General features: G+C 43.6%; 1 protein-coding gene across 1 annotated transcript in view; it reads right to left on the bottom strand.

The window, feature by feature from the left end:
* CROCC2 (ciliary rootlet coiled-coil, rootletin family member 2) overlaps positions 1-23,087 on the bottom strand; it is a 1,301,560-nt gene that overhangs the window by 278,435 nt on the left and 1,000,038 nt on the right. The window contains exon 26 of the mRNA XM_078665477.1: positions 5,069-5,236. Within this exon, the coding sequence (XP_078521603.1) occupies positions 5,069-5,236 (168 nt within the window). The remainder of the gene's footprint in view (positions 1-5,068; positions 5,237-23,087) is intronic.

Here is a 23,087-nt window from a genome sequence, read left to right on the forward strand (position 1 = left end):
TGTGCTCGCCATGTGCTCTGTCCTACCTTCCGGTTAACTGCTCTTGAAATCTGCCTAGAGACAAGATATATTTAGCCTTTTCTGCTTCGCACATGCTCAGTTGAGCTTGCAGCTGTCCTTGCAGCTGTCCCAAGTCTGTAACTGACAGGATGTGCTCACCAGAATTAGCAATTGTTAGCTCCTCCCACTTGTTGACTGTGCATTTTCTGTATGACCGTATATGTACCTAAAACCAGCATTTTTGTACTTGTACCGCCTTCATTTGAGCCCCTGTGTGGGTATAAAAGGACCAAGCTCCTTCAATTCAGTGTGCTACTTCATACATTACCGAAGGGTGCTGTGTGAATGTAGTTCCACCTCATGAGGTTTAATAAACTTTATATTTTCTATTCCAGCTTCTGTGCCAACTTCTTCCTATTAGTCTGAGGACTCTGTGCAGAGAAGGGAGAACCCCTAGCACTGGTAGGCCTTGCAGAAGCCCACTACTACATCCCTTTATATGGGCTCCCAACTGGTGGCCATCTGAACGTGGTCAAGCTCCCAAGCAAAAATACGTGTCAAAAACCTAGGGATGTACTTGAAAATACAAGTTCACCATATCGCAGGGTTGTGCTTTCATGTGTTAGTCTGGCTGAGGCGGGCTTTTCCTCTTTTTCAGCTTTCTACATGGAAAACCTTAGTCCAGGCCTTAGTTGTGAGTCAACTGGACAACAGTCATGCTTTACTTGCCGCTATAAATGAGTCTCTGTTAAATAAATTATAGGTGGTGCAAAATACTGCAGCCTGCCTCATTTGCAACATTCCTGTGAGGTCGTCATCTGTCCCCCTTTTTCACTCTCTACATTGGTTTTCTGTTCGTAAAAGGATAATTTTCAAAATCTGTTGTATCACTCACAAAGCGCTCTTGGAAAGGGGTCTTGTTATCTATCTTCGAAGCTTCCTCTTTACAGTCCAGGAAAAGTCCTAAGATTACATGATAAATTGCTGTTGACTGTTCCTTGGAACAAAGTCCCGGTCTGGGGGCAGATCCTTCTCTTATCTGGCCTCTACCCCCTGTTCATATACATCAGTGCTCTGATCCTTTTAAATTCAGGAAGCTACTTAAAACAGAACTATGTTAGAGGATTATTTGTGACTGCTGCCTAATTGTTGTTGGCCCTTGGACTGAGATACCCCTCTTTGGATTAGTCATGTGCGATATAAAGAATAACAGTAACATAACAAGTGGAAAATTATTTAGGACTCTAAAAATATGCATTCCTACTGGTGGCTTAAAAGAGGGAGGGCTAATTAGGCACACAGGCAGAAAGGGTAAAAAATCAACCTTTTACAGTGCCTACGGCAAAGCATTGGTGGGCCAAAGATAGGAAAAACTAAGTTATATCAGAAAGTTTAATCTGCAATGGATTGACCCGATGATCGTTGTACCAGACCACAAACTTTGACGATTGTCAGGAAAAGATGGACTTCATGGCCTACAGCAAGCCATCAAGATGATGTGCACTACGTTCTCACGTAGATTGAATGTATTCAGCAGGTTCCTCTCAATCTCCATGCTTGGAGGTGTACGTTGGGAAGGTTTGGCTGTAAACTTTGCCCTTTTTTGGAAGAGTGGTGTGGGGGTCTAGATGCTCAAATTCAGCAGGTCGGAATAACAGATCCTCTAACCCAGGTCCACAGCTATTAAAATTGGCTAAGCCCAGTTCTACCTACCCTTCTTCAGAACTTATTAAAGTAGGAGCAGAGGCTGAAACCCGCAGAGAAGAACAGAATCCCATAGAAGGTAGAACGTGCTCACCGGGGAGTGCAAAATTCTTGTTAAAATTAGCATTCTCAACAGCAGCAAAAAGATCTTCCTGAGGAAAACTCTACTAGTTGAAAATGACGAACTAATTCCGGGTGCTGATGAAGCTAATAGCTATATGGTGTCTGATGAGCTCATCTGCCTAGGAGTTCAAGGATCCAGCATTATTATTGGGCATTAGAGAAATCCCTTGAAGTTCAAGACAGCTGCCCTTCTTATTGGAGTACCATATGGTGGTCATGTTGTCCGTCAAATCAACACAGACTGCCACTAATGGAGGGCAGTAAATCTGTGACAATCGGCTCATGGAATGCAGCTCCAGAAGAATGGTGTGGTGCCTCTGGCCACTGTTCTCCACCTTGTACTGGTGGCCATGCAGCCCACAGTTGATGCATTCACCACCACTGCGAGCTCTAGATGGGATAGGGAGAATGACCTACTGCATGTCAAATCGGCATCCCTCATTCACCATTGAAGGTCCTAGGCTGCAGCGGCTGATATAAGGATATTTTCCATGAGATACCTCCCCCCCCCCGCCAGGGTTGAGTCCATTTAAGAAAGATTTCCCAGTAGAGGCTGCATGTGCCAAAGGGCATGAGGCACCCATAGGATAAACATGGCCAGCACCAAAAAGCCTCAAAACTACTCAGGCAAACACCTAGGATCATGCCCTGAAGGCCCTGGATTCTCCACAGGGGTGAAAAGGCTTTGAATGCCAGTGTGCCAGAACTGTACCCGTAATGGGAGTCTTCTGCACCAACTGGAAGTGAGATGTGAGCTAATTGATGGCGAACCCCATAAAGGGCAGGAACAAGATTGTCATTCACTGGTGGTCTGCGAATGACAGGGATAAGCCGACTTTCCACAGCCAGTCCTCCAGGTATGGGAAAACAGGAATTCTGAAGTTGTGCCATGATCACCTCCATCACCCATGTTTGCACCTGGTGAGCTGAGTTATGGACAGAGGGTGGAATGGTGAGCTGAAAGTGTTCCTTTCCCACAGTGGATGAGAGAAAACACTTATGGGATTGCAGAACAAGAACATGAAAATATGAAGGGGCCTACAAGTCCAACAAGTCCAAGGACAACATTCACCCGCCTGGTCTAGAGTAGAGATATCCAGGGCCAAAGCTAGCTTTTGAAAGAAAGTGTTCAAGAATTTTAGATACAAAATCTGCCTGAGTATACCATCATTTTAGGCACTAGAAAAAAAACAACAATAACACTCACTGCCTCTCTTCTTCTTGGGCATCCTTTCAATTGCCACATGGGTCTTCAACAACCTAACCTTTCTGGCAAGAGTGGGGGCATATTGGTGGCAGCAATGGCATGGGAAAAAGAGACTGGCAATGCTAATGTTTGACCATGTTCTGGTACACCATGCCCATGAAGCCTCAAAAGCGCTGGGCTAACTGCTGAGGTGGCTGTCTCTAGCAGTAAACTAGACCCCAAGAGCAACCCCTGAATTTCATGTATTAGCAAAAGTGGTAGGCCAGAACTAGCAAGCTAAATGAATGAACTTTAACACATATATCTTTGAACTGCTCCTAAGCTGCATTTACCTTGTCTCCAAACACCCTGGAGTGATTAAAAGGCACGTTCATGATGGATTCCTGCAGGTTCCTGGAGAAACCTGTGGCATACATTCAGCCATGGCAATGAATAACCACATTAGATCCCACAGAACAGGAAACACAGTCAGTGAAGTCCAGTCCAGACAGCAAGATGTACATTGTAGTATTCTGTTTGTTTTGGATCGTCTGGAATGTAAACTCCTCAGGGAGGGTGGGCACGATCTCACTTACCATGTCCCGCAGGGCATGGGTGTATCTGCCCAGCAGGCAGAATGCATTCAAAGATCATAAAGCCAAATTCGAGGAGGAGAATACCATCTTGCTAAGTGCATCACTGCGTTCAGACTCTCTATTAGGCGAGCAGTAAGAAAGGGATTCGGGTTTTCGTTGCTGTGCCAAAGCCTGCACTACATGACTCTTCGGTCATGGCTGGGGAGTCAAAAAGGCAGGGTCATCCCAAGCCAGCCTGTACTACTATAGCAATAGAGCGCCTTACTGGCAGAACAGAGCGAAGAGTGCATTGCACATGCCACAGTCAGAGAGTCTGTCAGGGCTTCACTGAAGGGCGGCAAAGGCTCTGAAGATGAAGGACTAATTTCCATAATTTCAGTAAGAAGATGAGCCTTAATTTCCACATTTGACAGCTACAGTTCCAACACCTTTGCTGGTGTGCCTGCTAATACAGCAAGGAGACACTTTCCTTAGCAGAGGGCCCCAATAGGGAGTTCAGTATTTGGAGAGGCATCAAGACCATTTGCATTTTGGAGGTTTGGATATAGTCCTTCATTGGTACAGTAAGGGGGCAGCAAATTGTCAGCCCCCTTTTCATCATCCCTGCCATGTGGAGCATTTTGAAGTTCCTGAACATCTGGGTCTGAGCCGATAAGGTTATGTGTCACTGAGGATACTGGCGCTGAGACAGACACATGGCTGAAGAGTCCTCTAATACCACTGGCTGGGCCTTAGAAATCTCATAGCGAGACACTGGCTGAGAACTAGCTAAACACAGACCCAAGATCAGTGTTGGGGGATGGATACAGGAATGGTGTCTCTGAAGACATGGCTGGCACTGGCCCAATCAGAACTCACGTGGCCTTCAGCGAAGGAGTGGAAAAACGACGTGGTGCCTGGGGTTGGGCCAGGCAAAGGCCTAATAGGGTAAGATAGGACCAGGGAGGGTCTCACCTACGGCAGTCTCATTGGTGACCCGGTGGATCTGTATGGCTAGAAGGTGCAAGAAGAGGGCCCGAAATCTTCCAGAATATCTGCAGAATTGCTGCCTCGAAGACCTCTACCTGCCACAGAGTCAGGGATGGCCTGGGAAACTCAGTGTGCATGGTCTCTGGCTGTGGAATTTGATCTGGATAGGCCAAATGGTGCAGAATATGGCCTACAGCGCGATCTCTCCCTGGAGTGAGCACAAAGGGGGAAGGACTCCCAACTGGACTTCGTGTCCAACAACTTCGTATTATACTAACCAAGAATGGGTACTGAGATGAGATACACCTCTTACCGCTATACAGAGTGTAGGGGGTGATGGGAATGGGAAGCATCTGAGAGGCCTCCTCAAGTCTGGGGCAGAGGCAAAAGAAATGTCGAGATTCTCATCGGTTTCGAGAATGTAAGCCTCAAAGTAAAACATGTCATGTTGGGGGCAACAGTATTTTGTAGGCTGTGACTCACTGTTTACCTCTTTGCGAACTGCTTCTCGTCCAGCCTCTGTCTCCAGGATTCTCTGCTTTAGGTCTTGAGCTTCCCTGCGGCTCTGCTGCTCTTTCTGTTCATCTTGGAGGACTCTGGCCTGAAGCTCCGACACCTCTTGACTCCGCTTACTGGTCTCTCCACCAAGCGTCTTCACCTGCAAAATGACACTTATTAAACCCTACTAGTGATAAGTGGGATTGAATGAAGAAATACTCTAATGCTCATTGCTAAATCGGTTTTGTTTAGCCACTGACATCGGTAATAAGTAACCTGGAAAAAGGGTACAGGACAAAGTAACGTAAAGACTTAAGCTCCCAAAACAGCTCCAGGAGTATTATATTCTCAGTAATCCTCCCCCCACAGACCTTTCACAAGCTCAAATCATGCACAAGCTACACTGTATATAGCAATACGATTAGGATACTCAGATCAATAATAGCTTAGGTCGATAACATTTACAAAGGGTGGTAGACATTATGGACGATAAGTGGCAAAATTTACAAACAAGCATTGGCAAAGCTAATGAATTAATTTGCATGTTCAGCTCTTATTGGGACCTAGGCTATGCTACAGCTGACAGGTGTGTTGAATTGTATTTTAGCAGTGGCCTCCTGGCAGAAGCAGGGTTCCTACAGAGTGTGCTGAATCTTGCAGGTGGTCTAGTGGATCCATGAGGTTGATAGAGACGCCAAAAGGTCATTCTTCTAATGGAAAGTATAAGAGGAACGGCCCTTTGCACACCCATAAATTCATTGGTGTACTGTAAAATGAACCAATATGTCTTGCATGAAGAAAATAACAAGAACAATTGAATGTGAGCAAATGTGTGATGTGGTGTCATTTTCAGACATAAAATACCCCCTCGTGTATTGCAAGGGGACCGCTTCTTAGGAGGAGGAATGATATACCAAAAAGCCAACAGCATGAGATATGCCCGGGTCTGTCTGACCACCACTGTCTGACTATGCCCCAGCTCTATTTATTTTCCTATCTACCTCTTAAGGATGCCAGTTTTTAACGTAATGCACGTTTACTTTTTTAGATTGCCATTTATACAAGCATTAATCCAGACCACAATGACACAAAAGTGATCTGCTAGACTCGGCAATACCTGCTACCAATGACAGATTAATTGTTCGTTTCTCAGTAATCACCTAAATACCTCCTCCATAGCCTTCGTGTTCTGAATCGTAAGAAAATGTCACACAGCAGAGGCTAATTAAATGAATAAAATACATTATGCAGTCACACAGCTGTCCCAAGGAATCACAAAGCATCAGTTATGAGATAATCAACGTAGATCAAGTTTCATAGATTTGTTTTCATGTGCACTTGCGAAGGTCAAATAAAAGAAACAGATGTATCCATGAAATAAGGGGGTAACGAAGCTGGGAGAACTCTAAGCATGTGCACCTGGCTTTAAAAAAATTGGATGAACTTTTATTGGGGCATTGGCTCTTAAAACAGTAGTAATCTGAAGCACTGAGTGATCAGGGAAGGGAAACACAATGATCAATAAAAGCAAGTGAGCATACTCCTATGCAAGGCGATTGTCGAGGGTACCGTTAAAATGGGAATTAAAAGCTGCTTCAACAATAAAAAGAAACGCCAACACCCTCATTAATTGCAGCCATTCAGTGGCGCGCAGCGGCCATGCATATTACGAAAGAGACCAATAGACACACGATTATTAACAGAGCGGAGGAACCACACACTTGCCCAGAGTGACGCTAGTGAATATTTAGTAATATAATGCAGATGTCGAGAAACCTGCGTGAGCGACTGTGCACGCAAAAACGCGCAGACCCGAACAGAGAGTGGGAAAGAGGAATAAGCTACTCGGGAACTAAGGGGCATATTCACAAGGAGCTATCGCCGAATTAACGGCACATTTACGCAGCCAAAGTCGTGATAAATTTACCCCACCATTCACAAGCAGGTGCTAACAGCCCACAGCACCACTTTTCCCGCGATAGCAGCCGCAAAAAACATCACCACAGAGGACCACCGCAACTGTCGCTAATGAGATGCAGAATAGGCGTTCCCGTGGCAAAAGACGCAACAACACCACACCTCAACATTCACAACGATCAGACAGATCAGCGATAAGAACAAAACACGTGATAAGGCGCGTTAGCAGCAGGAATTATACACCTGCTCTGACCTGGTGTAAAGTCGGACGGTAGCCTGCACCACAATAGGGAGCCCTGCCCAGGGCATCATCAGAAGGGCAACAGATGCCATGGAGCCACTCATCATGCAGCACGGACACCCAAGAGGACCACAACACCCACCCGGCACACACCCCCACCCCCCCGGACCACCACAGAGGCAGCGCAGGCAAAGATAGTGGCCCCCCAGGAAATGCACCTGCCTCACAGGCCCAACATCTGACAATGTCACTGTCCACTACAACCATCCTACCCATCCTGGCAATCATCGCCTAACAGGCCTACGGCACCAACACAATGGACAACCAACATCCCACCCCTGTCCTGCACCTGTTGGCCCCTCCCACACCCCAACCAACACTGCCAGAGTCGGAGGAGTCTCACAGCCAGCCACATTCAAGACACCCACGCCTATTCTGGACACCACCATCATTCTGGCACCCCAGTCCCCTTACGGCCAACACAATGCGCAGGAACGGCTGGAGACCAAGCAAGGACCATACACCATTGCCAGATGCACGCACGTGTAGGGGGCAATCCACTGCACACATGTCCCACCTGTGCCCCTTGGTGACACATCACACAATCAGCACAACAGGAAGCACACGTAACACATCAATGTGCAGGCAAAATCTGAACACCGTGGGACCTTCACCAATGTCGCATCCAAATACACAGACAGTGTGGATGATCCCTTCACCCTCCGACAGTCCAACAGCAACCAGCCGTCCCAGGATGACCAATTAACGGCATGGCACCTCAGCCACACATTAGACGAATGTTGGGAGAGGAGGCAACCAGGCATATGTGAAGGATGCAGTAGAACCATGATTGGGAAAGGACACAATGCCAAGAGTGGCGGTGAAGTGCTGAACAAACCGCACTATGCTGATAAGTCACCCGCTGCTTGAACGTGGGAGGCCGCCACTTCACACCATGTGCTTCATGTTGAACTCTGGATCATGGTTTTCGAACTGGAGCCTTGATACTAGGCAGGCTTTAACAAAATTAGCAGCATAAAATAACAAGGAGTCTACTATAGATGCCAGGGTTCGAAGTAAAAAATGATATATTCAAAGGAACAGCCTGCGTCGTTTACAGAATAGTGCGTCGATGTATTGTGCTCAAAACAAGCCTTTGTCAAAAATCACAGAGCGAACTTGAGATCAACAGGTCTTACTTTCCACCCAACTTTGAAGCCCGTGTTTAATTTGGTTCAAGTGGGGTTTAAACTGAATTATACGGCCAACTGAACTAAATTCCTTTCCCTTATTTTCCTCCATCCATGCACCTTTTCAGAATAATCTTTCCACTTTTTTCCCTGGTGGAGCACGATTATATTTCTACTTTTTCTAATCAATCTAGTCTAATCAAACCTTGAAGATAAACTATCATGTCTCACTCGTGTGAAGCATGGCACCAATTTTACAATTCTAAATTCTAAGCAAAGTTTGTTTATTGAGAAATTATATGGCAGGGCCAGGTTGGGAGGATAGACACATGTGACTAGGAGTCTTGAATTATATTCTGGTTCAACCATTAAGCAGAATGGGACACTTGGGCAAAATGTAGCAATGCCAGGGCCAACAACTCTTTCGCAGCACATTCAATGCTCTTTGACAGATGTTGCAAGTAATTTCCTATTTTTTAACTGCAAGAGCCATAGCTAACTATACCTCCACTTTTGATTCGCAGACAGAGTCTCGCTAAAGTCTGCTGTGTATTGAACAGGCTTTCCCTTGTAAATTGTGCACACATCTATAAACCACTGGTGACTTTTGGGGATGTGCTTTCAACTCAGAAACATAAACCACAGGTGACTTTTGGGGATGTGCTTTCAACTCAGAAACATAAACCACAGGTGACTTTTGGGGATGTGCTTTCAACTCAGAAACATAAACCACAGGTGACTGTTAGGGATGTGCTTTCAACTCAGAAACATAAACCACAAGTGACTTTTGGGGATGTGCTTTCAACTCAGAAACATAAACCACAGGTGACTTTTGGGGATGTGCTTTCAACTCAGAGAGTTGTAGAGGAAAGAGTCTTGCTGACACTGCTACCTTATGTTTGCTGAAAGAGAATACCCTGACCCTTTGCAGATAAACTACCACTGACACCTTCTATGGCTGCTGATTCTGCAAACCAAAGCTAAGATTCCCCACCTCCCATTTCCTACTCTGCAGAATTCAAATGTAGTCCAGTTTATTTATAAAGCTCAATGGTTTTTATAAACCTGGAGTTTTAGAAAAGCTCTGTCAACTTTGATAAAACATCCTGAAAGAATAAAAACTGTTCAAACAGATCACTAGCAAGCAAGATCAGAGTTAGCAAGTGCTGCTGAGCATGAACAGTAGTGCTGCTAATGACAACCGAACAAAGCCCCTTTCTAAAACTAAATCTTAATATTTGCTGATTCTTGCTATTTTTAAAGGTTAACATCCCCGAAGCCCTTTGAAGGTTGGGCCACGGAAGGAGGCTGGTGTCACGGAAAAGCGAGTAGATGGGAGACAATGGAATTACTGCAGATAAGGATTGAAAATATATGATGAAGTAGAGGACAGAATTTGATGTAGAGACTAAAGATTCAAAGGTGAGAGCAAAGGAGGAGGCGGGATCTCTGGAATTAATGGAGAGTTGAAAGTGGAAGGAAGTGATAGGTTTTTTTCAAAAAATATGATGAGGACAGAAGCCAATGGCACTGGCCAGATGTAATGGAAAGAAATCTTGGTTTCAAGTGTCTACCTGCAAGGAGTAGACATAGAATTTGGGAAAAAGTAGAGAAGGAGGCGAAGGATGCGAGAGACATGTAGATGTGCCCTGTTTCCTGGAAAAACAGTTATAACCAACATCGGTCTAACTACTTCAGGTGTCACAGGAAAACCGGTACTGAGAACAAGGAATGTACCCTACACAGGCCAGCAGGCAACATTTAAGTGAGGATTATAGAATATTAATTCTAATATCTAAAAATAAAAAAAACATTAATAGGAGTCTAGAGGCAAGAGTGATGGTCTTTTGTTAATCTCTATGGCCTGCTGTTGTCTCTTAGTCACTAGAACTAGGCTGCGTTGAGGCCTGAGAGCGGGGTCACTGTTGAGCTGTAGCTGGTGGTGTTTCAGAGGCAGCTAATACATAACTGAGGTTACAGTAAGAGGAAAAATGTTCCCTTGGGGCCTGGTGTTGCAGCAAGATAGTGCTGATGGGATGGCCTGGGAGCTGCTAGTTGGATGAGCACACTTGTGGCAATAGTGCCCGATCAAGAGCATAGCCCGGCTGCTTGGTGGAGGTGGGGTGAGATGGAGAGAACAGACCCAACTGGGCCTGAACCGCATTTTGAAGGTGGTGAGCAGAACAATGCCAGTGAGAAGTCTTAAAAAGCAAAAATATTGTTTTTTCCTGCATCTCGGAAAAAGAAGGAGGATGAAGATGGCATCATGAGACAGGTGGATGATTTTTAAGAAGTAGTGTCTGCCCTAGACAAAATACTACAGAAACTAGACACTGGGAAAAGGTGAATTGGCTTTGGAGTCCTGTTTGGGGAGTATTGAAATGAAAATGCCAGGACACAGACAAGGAGATGAGATACTTAGTTCAGCAGGTGGGAAGCTGGAGGATTGGGTGAAAGCTAACCTGCAAACACAGTTGGCCATTCAAGGACAGGCATCCCAAGCACTAATGTAACTGGAGAGCAGAGTGGAGACACCAGAGAACCACAAATGAGTGGCCCAGATACAGGTTTTGTACTTCCTTGTAATCCCCCCAGACCAAATGGTGCTGTAGGCAATGGACAAATGGAGCACCACTCTCTGTCCAGCCAAAAATGGGATGCCTGGTAAAAAAAAGCATTTAGATCACCCTCAAAAAGGTGTTAAAGCACCTCCGCCAAGTTATCTGGGACTCAGACATTTTATAGCAGTTTAGGTCAGAACATAAGCAATGTCATCCTTCCACAGAAGACGAGACATCCTTAGCCTGTTGAAGCGTCTGCTTTCCTGTGATCTGGAAGAAGGAGGCCTGAGCTACAAGCTCAGGAGATTGGTTGGGCTGGAAGCAAACTATTTACCCTACCTTGGTACTATACACGTTGTTGTTCCTCTTTCTCCCACATTCTTGTAGAGTCCACACAAGGCCTATGCTCAATTAGCCAACATACCATTAATCAGACAATTACATGAACTTTTTGATATATATGAAAGTTACTTTTTGGGGTTGGGTATTTGGTTGGGGGAGAGACACAGACCCAAAGTTAAGGTCACCACATATGATGTTATGGGCCTTACCTACCTGTCCAATCTTTTAATTATCCTCCAGGAAGTGTCCTGCATGCAGACATAGTTTTGCTTTGCCAGAGACACATCTTCAATGTGCAGACCAGAAAGGGCTCAGAACATGTCATTCCACAAGGAATACTTCAATCTCTGGCTTGAGAAAAGTGGTGGATTAGGAATTCTGCTCCTCGGGTCTGTTTGTTGAGACTGGAGTAAGAAAGCATAGGGAGAGCTGTTGGTTGGTGGCCAATGGAACTTGGAGGGGCAGTCCCTTATCTCTGGCTACCGATATGCACGCAGTGAAAGCTAAGAGGTGTGCATATGTCACGCAAACAAGAAACTAGTCAACTTTGCCTTTTGGGCACTAATAGGTGGAAACTTCAATTTAGTGATGAACCAGAAACAGGACAAATCACAACAAAGACAATTGGTATAGTAGCAATATGTTTGGAAGGTAAACAATGGTCGGAAGAGTTAGACTTGGTTGATACCTAGCAACACAGACACCGTCTTTGAGTCAGTTCAGTTCATGAAGCTTTAGTCGGTGCAAAAGAATTGACCATAAAAGCACATATAAAAATATCATATACAGAAGTCGTTAAAAATTAGGTGAGATGTTTCAATACAATACAGACCAATATACTAAAATATCATGCTTTTACGTACACTGATGGATTTGATTAAAAACATGGCAGTATAAAAACAAATATCAGCAGATGTCATGTTAAAAATAAGACTCATTGCCTCATCCACTGTGCGTATCCCGTATTTAACAAATAAAGGCTTAAGGTACAAAATTCGGTAATTCAGGTACAGTTTACATATAAGTAGAAAGTGCAGAGTGCTCTGTTTTGATGTACCATCACACTGACATGGTCCTTTAGGGTGTTGCTTAATGATAGGCAGAGACACTAGCTCATGAACAATTCCGAACCTGAGCCTGGTTAAGACAAACTTGTGCGAAGGCCTCGTTACCAGCACAAGATACGGCGGAAAACCTTCAGTGAGAGAGTATTTACTGCAGAAGGAAACAGTTGTCATGGACTGACACGAGAAAGCCCTCTTCTTTGCCATATTGTCCAAAAAGATTGCTTTCACATCTGATTTCGGTATAGCCAGTGCAGCCTTAGGGTCGGCCAGAACATCAAGATTAAATATTTGTGAATAACAATCTATAACATATCTTATCCACGGGATTTTCCTATACATGTCCAATGAGAGACAATCTGCAATTATAGATCTGTTTAAAGTCTTTTCCTCCTGGAGCCAGATAGAGCGCCATAGCATTAGTGGTCTTAAGGCTAAAAGATCATTCAAATAGTTAATGTCTAGTTCCCGATGGATCAATGCAGTGGCGGCTGATGAGGGCAGACATAAGAGTTTCTTTAAAAAGGAATTTTCCTCAAGCTGCAATTTATGAGCACTACTATGACCCCAAATAGCCGCCCCATATAATGCGATACTAGCGCATCTCGTTTGATAAATTTGCATCATATCTCTTGTTCGTCTGTCCCCAATTTTTGCCGCAAATTTAAAAATACCATGGGCACTTTTCGCCATTTTATTACTGACATTATTAAATTCATTGGACCACTTTCTATCATGGGAAAAGGTTATTCCAAGATAGCAGAAGGTATCGACTGATTGCACCTTATTACCATCAATGAAAAAAGCAGTAGATTTCTTATTTTTAGCCCCACTTGTCCTTATTGATGAGTAGTTTCCTGTCCCTAATGAACAGAGAAAATCTATCCATCAATCTTTGCAGACCCAGCGGGGTCCTAGAAAGAAGCACGGCGTCATCAGCATATAATAACACCGGCAGTGAAGCGCCATTTAGCCTGGGAGCGTCTGCTTGAACACCTTTTAAAATTCCATTAATTTCATTGATAAATAAAATAAACAATAGTGGAGCTAAAACACAGCCTTGTCTTATGCCGCGTCGTACGTCAAATTTCGGCTACATTCTCCCTTGGTTCCAAAACGCACACAGGTTTGGAGATTTTGGTACAACCTGGCAAGGAAGAAAATAATACCCTCAGGGACGCCCATCCGCAGCAAAATAGGCCATAAAATCCCGTGATCAACCATATCAAAGGCGCTGCTTAAATCAGCAAAACATAAATATAAAGCACCGCCTTTAGCTTCTACATATTTCCCAATTATGAGATCAAGATTCAGACATTGGTCCAAAGTGCCCCTACCTTTCCTAAAACCAAACTGACTTTCGGACAAAATTACCTTATCTTCAACCCACTCCTCAAGCCTAGCTAACATGACTCTGCTCATAACCTTTACAGGAGTCCAAAAGGGAAATTGGGCGATAATTCTTTGCTTCAGACCGATTGCCTTTTTTAAAAATAGGGATAATAATTGATTCCCCCCATGAGGTTGGTGCTTCAGTGCAAACAGCTGTATTAAATACATTTGCAAGGAGGGGGCTCCAGATCTCCGGGACTGCCTTATAAACGTCTACTGGGACCCCGTCGGGTCCTTGGGCCTTCCCCCCCTCTTGGCCTTCCCCCCCTTGCTTGCACGAATTCCTATCTCGACCTCGTCCACAGTAAAATTTAAAGGTAGTATGGGCCAATTACATCGTGTGGTAGCTGGACCACAATCTGAGCCAAATATATTGGAAAAATTAGTTACCCAACGTTCACTAGAGACATTAGAACTCAGTACAGGGGTATTATCGTCTCTAAGGAAGGGGGAATTAAGCGTAGCCCAGAATAAAGTATTATTGTGAATCTCTGCAGCTAGGTTTAGTGATTCCCATGCTTCCTGTTGTAACTCTCTTTTCCTTTTGTTTTAATGCAAATTGATATTCTGCTCTTTGTTCAATTATTAGAGTAGTGTTCCTAGGTTTTATGGCCAAGGCTTTCTTTAGCTCTGTTAGTAGCCTGGTGCAAGTATGGTCAAACCAACCTTGTCCATGGCTACTTTTGTCTTTAATTGGTCTGGTAAACCTATCCTTGATTGATAAATTAATGTTGTTAAAAGCAGTTAAAACACATTCGGACCCAGTATTATTTTCAAGAATTAGGGTGATGTCAGTTAAACAATCGGAAATGATGTGACCTATTAATTCGTCTGCTCTGTCACCAACCCATTTAACTCTAATGCCATTGGGTCTGTGGGGTTCGATGATGGTGATTATATGGCCCACAGCAACAGGGCTCTTACTCCATAGTGTACAGTCTAGAACAATATAGTTATGATCACTCAAAGATGTAACTTCGATCCTGGGGGTTTCACAAAAAGGGGTAATACTCGATGACACAATAACATGATCTATCACCGAGCTTGTCCTCCAGTTTTTAAAAGTAGGGATAATCATCCCGTTAGCATCTTTGGCGAAATCCAAAATTTCAAGATCATAGTTACTAATAAATTTATACAGGATTTCTCCATAGCTATTTTGCCTGAAGTGGTGGTCTACAACACCAGCATTATTAACAACCAGAATCTTTGAGTCTAATACTCATAGTACTCTGCAGCACATCCCACGTACGTCAGGATGGACAAATTGGTGGACAGAGACTATTGGGAATGTTAGATGATGTGGGCCAGGGTCCTTTTCTGACCATGGCCTGGTACAGGGCATTTTTAAATGGTCTGACTGACAGAAGCGTGGTCCAAGGATGGAGGAAACTGAATGGTGCATATTTGAGAGATGGCAGATGCTATCAAGCAAGATTGTATGATGGAACAACGCAGGTAAAAACATTGCATGCCTTTACAGTGCATTTTGTACCCCACACTTTTTGCACGCACATGCTTTTACCTCGCAAGCTTTTACCATGCATTGCTAGTCTAACTAAAGTAAGTATTAGTAAGGTAAGTTTAATATATATTTTTTTTAATCTATCTATATATCTATTTCCCTGGCCCCCATACTTACCTAAAATGTGTTGTAAAGGCATGGGTGGTAAAGTGAATGTGGTAAAAACTTGCATGGTAATAAATGCGTGGGAAACACACTGCAATGTAAAAATCACTTTGTAAAGGCTGTTTCCCATCAAGCAACACAATGACAATATTTAATATCAATCAACACTGGAGTGATGGAGAGGAGGGTGTTTTGAGATGCAATGATAGCAGTAGTGGGGGTGCATTCATTCCGGAAGCTTCTCGTCTATAAAGTAGGAGGGTAGCTCAGTTAAATAGCCCCACACAGAAGTTACATGTGATAGAGAGGCAGCATAAAGTCAGCTTATACAAAACGATATGCATTAGGTCACAGCCCTATGGGTACAAATTAAAACTTCGAAGCGGATATAGTGAATTATATAATAGCATGAGTAGGCTGAGATTCCATGAGGGGGCGACAAAGAAGGCAACATATTTGCAGACTAAAAAATGCACTTATCACGATAAGGGATGGACTTCCCATTCAATGGAATCAGAAAAGCGGAAATGTTTCTAAACCGTCTACCAATCTCTGTACACAGCAGACCCCTTAGCTAGTGTTGCCAGACAATGCTACTTAGACTCTGTCACCTTGATCATGCTCCACAAAAAAGAAGCAGAGTCCCTCAAAGCTCTGATGTCCAAGGAGGAAGTGCTCCTAACGACCAAGGGCATACAACCGGTAATATCCACAGGACCAGGAAGCTTCAAGTCTAAGTTTTTTAAGACCCTCAGACCAAAATAGTTCCTCTCTTAAAGCAGCTTCTTAATGGGTTAAGTGTCAGACTGTTATATATGAATTTAGGACCCTAGTGTAATTTTCCCGATTCATGCCCATATATAGGTATAAATCACCCTATCCTTATATAGGCATGGAAATCATAACCATATTTAGACTTAGCCTATGCAGTCCAAATACGGCATGGCTACTTCCACTAGTTCCGAAAATACACAACGATTTCTTGGAAAAACCCGCCTTCAGCAGTCAGGGACTTCCCCTTGCTTGAATATTGATTTATCCAAGAACTCTTGGAGTTTTCAAAGAACTGAGTCTTTGATGACGTTATTATGTCCAACCTTACGTCAAACTAGGCACCTTCAAGGTATAAATATGCCCATACTTGCCCAGGCAAACACATGGTGGTTTGGAGCAGTTCGACTATCTACCTACACGACACAGCTCGCCGAAGCAAGTGCCGAAGGAAGCCGACCCTCCAGCAGACGCACGGAGAGAAACGCTGTCTTTTCTCTTGCCGAGAAATCCAGCTCCAGTGTTTCCAAGCTACCCTTGCGGGTTGTTGGGAAATCCAGTCCTGAGAGAGAGATACCAGACCTCCTTCATTTTAAAACCAAGGTACGGAGCTGATTAGACCCGTAGAAAATTCTTGGATAGATTCTTGGCAAAGAATGCTGAAACTAAGCTACACCTCACTTACTTCTTCCCTTTTACTAGACCTAGGTTAGGTACACCGGGGTATGCGTATTTTAGAAGCACCAGGTGAGTACTTTTTAGTCTTTCTTTATTAATGTATTTACTTTATATATTTTATGGCTTAGAAACCATATCATGCTTTTACAGTATTATTTTATAATACTCTTCGTACTGTACATATTATAATTTGCAACCAGTATTACGATTGTAGCAGTTCAGTGCTCCTGCATGAGACAGAAGACTGTTCAATAAATACTTTTTATTGAAAACGCCTGTCTCTCTATTTTCTCTGCACCTCTGGTGAAACGAAGCATGCACGAATGACTGAGTGAAATAACTATCTATTGTTTCCGCGACTCTAGAGATACATTTCTTATTCTTGGGAAACAAAGTTGTCATATTTATGCGGTTGTAAGAAATTAATCCCTTCTTGTTCATTAGAGAAAGTTTCGAGTGACCTCTGAGCTAGCTGGCACACACAATTAAGTCTAGTATATTCAATAGAGACCTGGTCGACATAAGTCCTACGTCAAATCTATAGGATATATTATTCCAATGCGCAGAGCCTATTGGGAATATAGGAACTACACTACATGGCGCCCAACATTTGGTAAGGCGATAATTTAACGCTAGATAATAGAGTAACTCAGTCGTGCTTTTCACACAGACCCCTTTTTCCCGTAAAATACTCCAATAGACGTCTGGAGTGGGTTAAAGGATATAATATCCGCCATAACTGAGTAGGATGAAGATCCTATGTATTTGTTTTTGGTTTGTTCAACGTTGAAGGATACAGTGTTCCAAAATACTGTGCACCGAATCTTTGTTTCCTTGAAACTTGCTCTGCAAACTTTCGGTCAACAAAATGTCAGAGAGTGACGACGAAAGGGAGAGAGCTGCAGTAGCAGCTCAGGCAGTTTTAGACGACACAGGTCTCCACCAGAATGACCCGGATGCTATACTCATCCAGGTAAATATAAGGAAAACAATCACTATAAAACGTATAGAAAATGAATGAATGAATGAATGAAATTTTATTTGTAACGCGCAGCTATGCCCAGTGGGCGTCAAGGCGCCTACACCAAAATATAAAGCTGTTAACAGACAGAAACAGAGCCTACTGGTATGCCTTAATAAAGAGCCAAGTTTTCACAGACTTCCTAAAGAGATCAAGGGAGGGAAGTCGTTTGATTTCAAGGGGGAGTGAGTTCCACATCAGAGGTGCCAGTATGGAAAAAGCTTTGGACCCCCATCTGGCCTTCTTGGCTCTGGGGATTACCAGTTGGTGTTGCTCGCTGGATCGTAAACATCTGCTCGGAACATATCTGATAAGTAATGAACCAAGGGCATCAGCCGAGCCTGCAGTTAGAGCCTTATAAGTGAGGCAAAGAAGTTTGAAGGTGATCCTTGACGGAATGGGGAGCCAGTGAAGGTTCTTCCTCGCTAAGGTCATAGATGACAACCAGGGCAAAGCGAGAGCAAACCGCGCTGCAGCGTTCTGTATGACCTGTAGACGCTGGAGCAAGCCCTTGTTGGCCCCGGCGTACACTGAGTTACAGTAATCGAGCCTTGAGCCAACAAGGGCAATCACCACCTGTTTCCGCGCCTGTGGGGACAGATAGTGCACAATCCTTTTCAGGGTCTTGATGACGCCCCAACAGGTCGCCACCGTTCTATTCACCTGTAGCTCCATGGAGAGCTGGGTGTCAAAGATGACACCTAGGTTTCTAGCAGATTTAGTAGGTATAGGGCAGCTGCCTAAAGAAGGGGGCCACCAGTCATCTGACCATATGTCCTGGTCCTTGCCAAAGACCAGGACCTCTGTCTTGTCCCCGTTCAACTTTAGGGAGTTGGAAACCATCCACTCTGCAACAAGTTGCATGCAGGCCCTAAAGTTAGAAGCAGTTTCACTGACAGAGTGGGTCAGGGATACCATAATCTGCGTGTCGTCCGCATACGACACTACCTCCATCCCCTGAGATCTTACAAGTCTTGCAAGGGGGGCCACGTAGATGTTGAACAGGGTCGGACTCAATGCCGACCCCTGTGGCACCCCACATTGCAAAGACTTGGCAATGGAGTATCATCGAGAGGTGGTAAAGTAATCTTTGTAACAGAGTCACATGAATATCGGCAGACAGAGGTATTCTATTCATGGATTCTGTTTCCTGCAGCAAATCCAGTAACACACGAGTTCCACTACTACAAAGTAGAGGAACCTCCAGTGAAATACGTTCCTTTCGAGGACGTTGAAATTCCACAAACTTACCAAGAGCATCAGCTTGGTTTAAAGGCGCCCTACAACATCAAAATCACATTACCAGGCTCGGTCCACTAGGTAGACCAGGAGCAACATGGCCGGTACTAGCCAGCTATACACCACATCTTGAAATTGAACAAAGACAGGTCCAGAACTGTTAGCTCAGCTAAAACAGCTAATTAAAATACATAGACAATATGTAATGCAGACTTTAACAGTCCAACCTGCTGTAAGAATTCCACAGCACACCCCTCACCAGGGGAACACAAACAAAATTACACCACAGACTATACAATCAGTCATTGGTAAATTGCCCACAAAAAGGGAACAAATTCCATTCTGGTTAGCTCAAAAAATTACTCAAATAGAGGCAGTATTTCCTGATAGTACACCTCATGAAAAACACAGAATTCTAACAATCTGTTTACCAATGGGGATCGCACCACACGTGGAGGACTGTGACACTTGGGGTACAGTCTTTGCTTCATTCTATACAAAAACACATGGTGTTCCGTCTATGGCGGTAATACCAGACGTCCTAAGACAGATTCAAAATGAATACGGACCAGAACCTGCCTTAAATCTTGGTATGAAGTTACTAAAAGATTTCAAACAGGTCTCGGCTATACTATTAGCTAACATCAAAGGTGAAGCAGGATCTGTGGCAATCCGCCAAAAACTAAAAGAAACTGATATAACAGAGCAACCATATGAACTTTCAAGAATTATTGAAAAATCCTATGAAGAACTAGGTAGAGATAGTTTGGGTGGGAAACCAGTAAAACCCCAACCAACTGAAAATCCTGAAAAAGTTTTTATTAAAAATAATCTCACTACCCCTAAAAGAAGTGAGAAAACACCAAACAGACACTTCCTAAAGAGAAGCGTTCTCAGTCCAGAGGAAGGTCTCCGCAACAGGAGCCCTCTGAAAAGAGGTATAACCTCGGAAATAGGGATAATTTGAGAAAACCTGATAGATATCAAGATATTGATACACGTTCCTCTCGTACCTTTCAGACTTCCTCGCAGAAATCCGAAAGAAGAGGACGATCAGAACAAAAGGAAGAACGCGTGAAGTCCAAAGACGAACAGCACGTTCCAAAAAATAAGAAAACTCAATTCACCAAGAAGTAGGTAGCAAGTGTAAAGATCAGACATGCCGAGGATCTTGAGGACACAACTCAAGAACGGGGAGTGGGCCCAGACAATGCTAGACAGCGCAGCAGAGGTCACCATAGCTCGCAAGATCCTGAAGGATCATCTGGAGACAGTGGACTTGAATGAATGCATTCAAATTGAAACTGCGGACACCAGGGTTAGTGTACCACATACATTATATGAAGTAACACTACGGATGGAGGGGGACATAACTAGGAAAATAAAGGCGCTCTTTTGGGAGAAGCTATCTAAGGGTTATGACATTCTTCTAGCTAAACAAGACTGGCCACCTGCATTTGTCAGGGAGTGCCCACATGGCGAAGAAATCATTATGCCAGCCTTCTCTAATCATATTCCTATTCATAAAAAATACACCTATGCCAGAAAATGGGCTGTGGCCCAGGCTCCAGCATTATACAAAAATCACGTAGGATGGGATGAGGGCTTTCCTCATCATAAAATCCAGTTACAAAATCAACCTATTGCACAAAGGCAGTATCCAGTTAAGCAATAAGCTAAAAAACAGGTCAGGGAGATCTTAGATCAACTTGAATACCAAGGGGTGATTGAAACATGCACCTCATCCATGAACAATCCTTTGTTTCCTGTCTCCAAACCAGACAATACATATCGTCTAGTTTTGGACTACAAACATTTAAACTCTTGATGCAGAACTTTTGCAGTACAAAATGCACACAGCGCAGCACTCATGAATAACATCGTGCGGAAAAAATATAAAACCACATTAGATATTTCTAACGATTTCTTCTGTCAAAACATTGCACCAGAAACTAGGTACTTGACCGCTTTCTCAATAATGGGGACACAGCGACAATTTTGCCGTCCCCCCAGGGATTCAAGAATAGTCCAGGTTTATTCTCAGCCAGAGTAACAGAGTTACTACAAACGTATGATGATGAGGCATTATATTATGTCGATGACATCTATCTTACAGACGATGATTTGGACGTGCATTTGAAAAGAGTGAACACCATATTACTTGGGTTCGCTTCTGAGGGGTACAAATTCAATTTTAGGAAATCCCGAATTGCCCACCTCAACGTTCTATTCTTAGGATACGAATTATCAAGTGAAGGCAAAAGCCTGGCAGCCAACTTTCTAGAGAAATGTGCGCTGCTCCAACCTCCAATAACGCTGAAAAACTTACAGTCAATTCTATATTTCCTGAATTTTGGATGAACTTATGTTCTAAATTACGCAGAAAGGGTTAAACCTCTCAACGAACTAATAAAACCTGATTTCAAATCAACTAATTGGACTCAAAAACACACAGAAGTTTTGCGTTCAGTGCAAACAGACATTTTAGCAAAAAACACAGTTATAGACACGCGACAACGTGCGCAATCTTGTAATCCAAATCATCCCAGTGAGATGCAGATTCACATACCTAACGTTTAATGAAGGTGAAAAGGTACCAATAGCGTACAAATCACACTTGTACACACAAGCTGAAATGAAATTCACTTCTACAGAAAAAATTCTGCCAGCGGTTCAAACTGCAGTAGCAAAAGAGAGAGCCCTCTCGCAGGGTAAACGCATAATGATCGATACACCTGTACCTGCCCTAGACACAGTAACAAAAGCGAGCATTCCAAATGTTAAAGCTTTACATCCGAGATGGATACAATGGGTTAATTCCCTTGCTGCAACAGACGTTGAATACGTTTTTGACCACTACTTGAAAACACAAGAATTGCTACAATACGAACAAGAATGTCCTCTGCCAACCAAGATTCTGCCTCTAGAACATTACGGATGTATAATTTATACAGACGGATTAACACAACCCGCAATTGGGGGTAAACAGGCATATAGTGCTGCATGCACGATTGTTAAAGGTCGCTGGCGCGAAGGTAAATTTAGACCTATGGTCGCTAATACTCAATCCCTCGGAGACTGTACAGCTCAGCGAGCTGAACTACAGGCTTTCAAGATGGCACTGGAAAATACAGATCGTGAATTCCCCACACTCATAGTGTGCGATTCGTATTACTGCGTCCAGTCTTACAATGAATATCTGCAGAACTGGGTTCAAAACGGTTTCAAAGATGCCAAAGGTGACACAATTAAGCATAAATTGCTTTGGGAACAAGTAGTTCTATTACAAAAAGAACAACAAAAGACTCACGTGATTCATACACTGAGTCATCAGCGTGATGGCATTCACGTTGCAGGGAATTCATTGGCTGATGAAGCCGAGAAGGCAGCTGTGCAAACGGGTTCCGTAGCTGCAATCACTCGTTCAAAAACAAAAATAGACAGACATTGCGCAAAAATGGGGGGCACCGGAACTACCTACAGCTAATAGGTGGAGTAAAAACATGGACATGCTGATGGTTACAGAAAGGGCGGTGTATATGCTCAGAGCATGCCCCCGCAAATGGAACAAGGTATGGACAGCATGGAATATTTACAGAGGAGAAATTTGTGAACCCTTACAGGAAGAAGAAGACTTAGACTCTGAGCGGGAGGATGAGTAGATAGCTGGGTGATGATTTGCTAGCATTGGTGGACCAGACAGGGTGTCGTTCAAATATGGATTTACTGAGCTGCACAACATGGAGCAGGCGGAGTGGCTGGAAAGTTGGTGTGAACGTGGAATGACTACATAATTATGATGACTCTTTTTAGTTTTAAGAATTATTGTTCTGATGGTTAATATAATATAATGTACAACTCGGAAGGCCTTTCAAATGTGCTACAAGAAATGATCTATGCATACATGGTTACGTTAATACTTATTATTGTTTGAAACCGGCTAGCTGCATGAAAAACTGAGCAGT

The sequence above is a fragment of the Lissotriton helveticus genome, chromosome 11, assembly GCF_964261635.1.
Source record: "Lissotriton helveticus chromosome 11, aLisHel1.1, whole genome shotgun sequence".
Classification (NCBI taxonomy): Eukaryota; Metazoa; Chordata; class Amphibia; order Caudata; family Salamandridae; genus Lissotriton; species Lissotriton helveticus.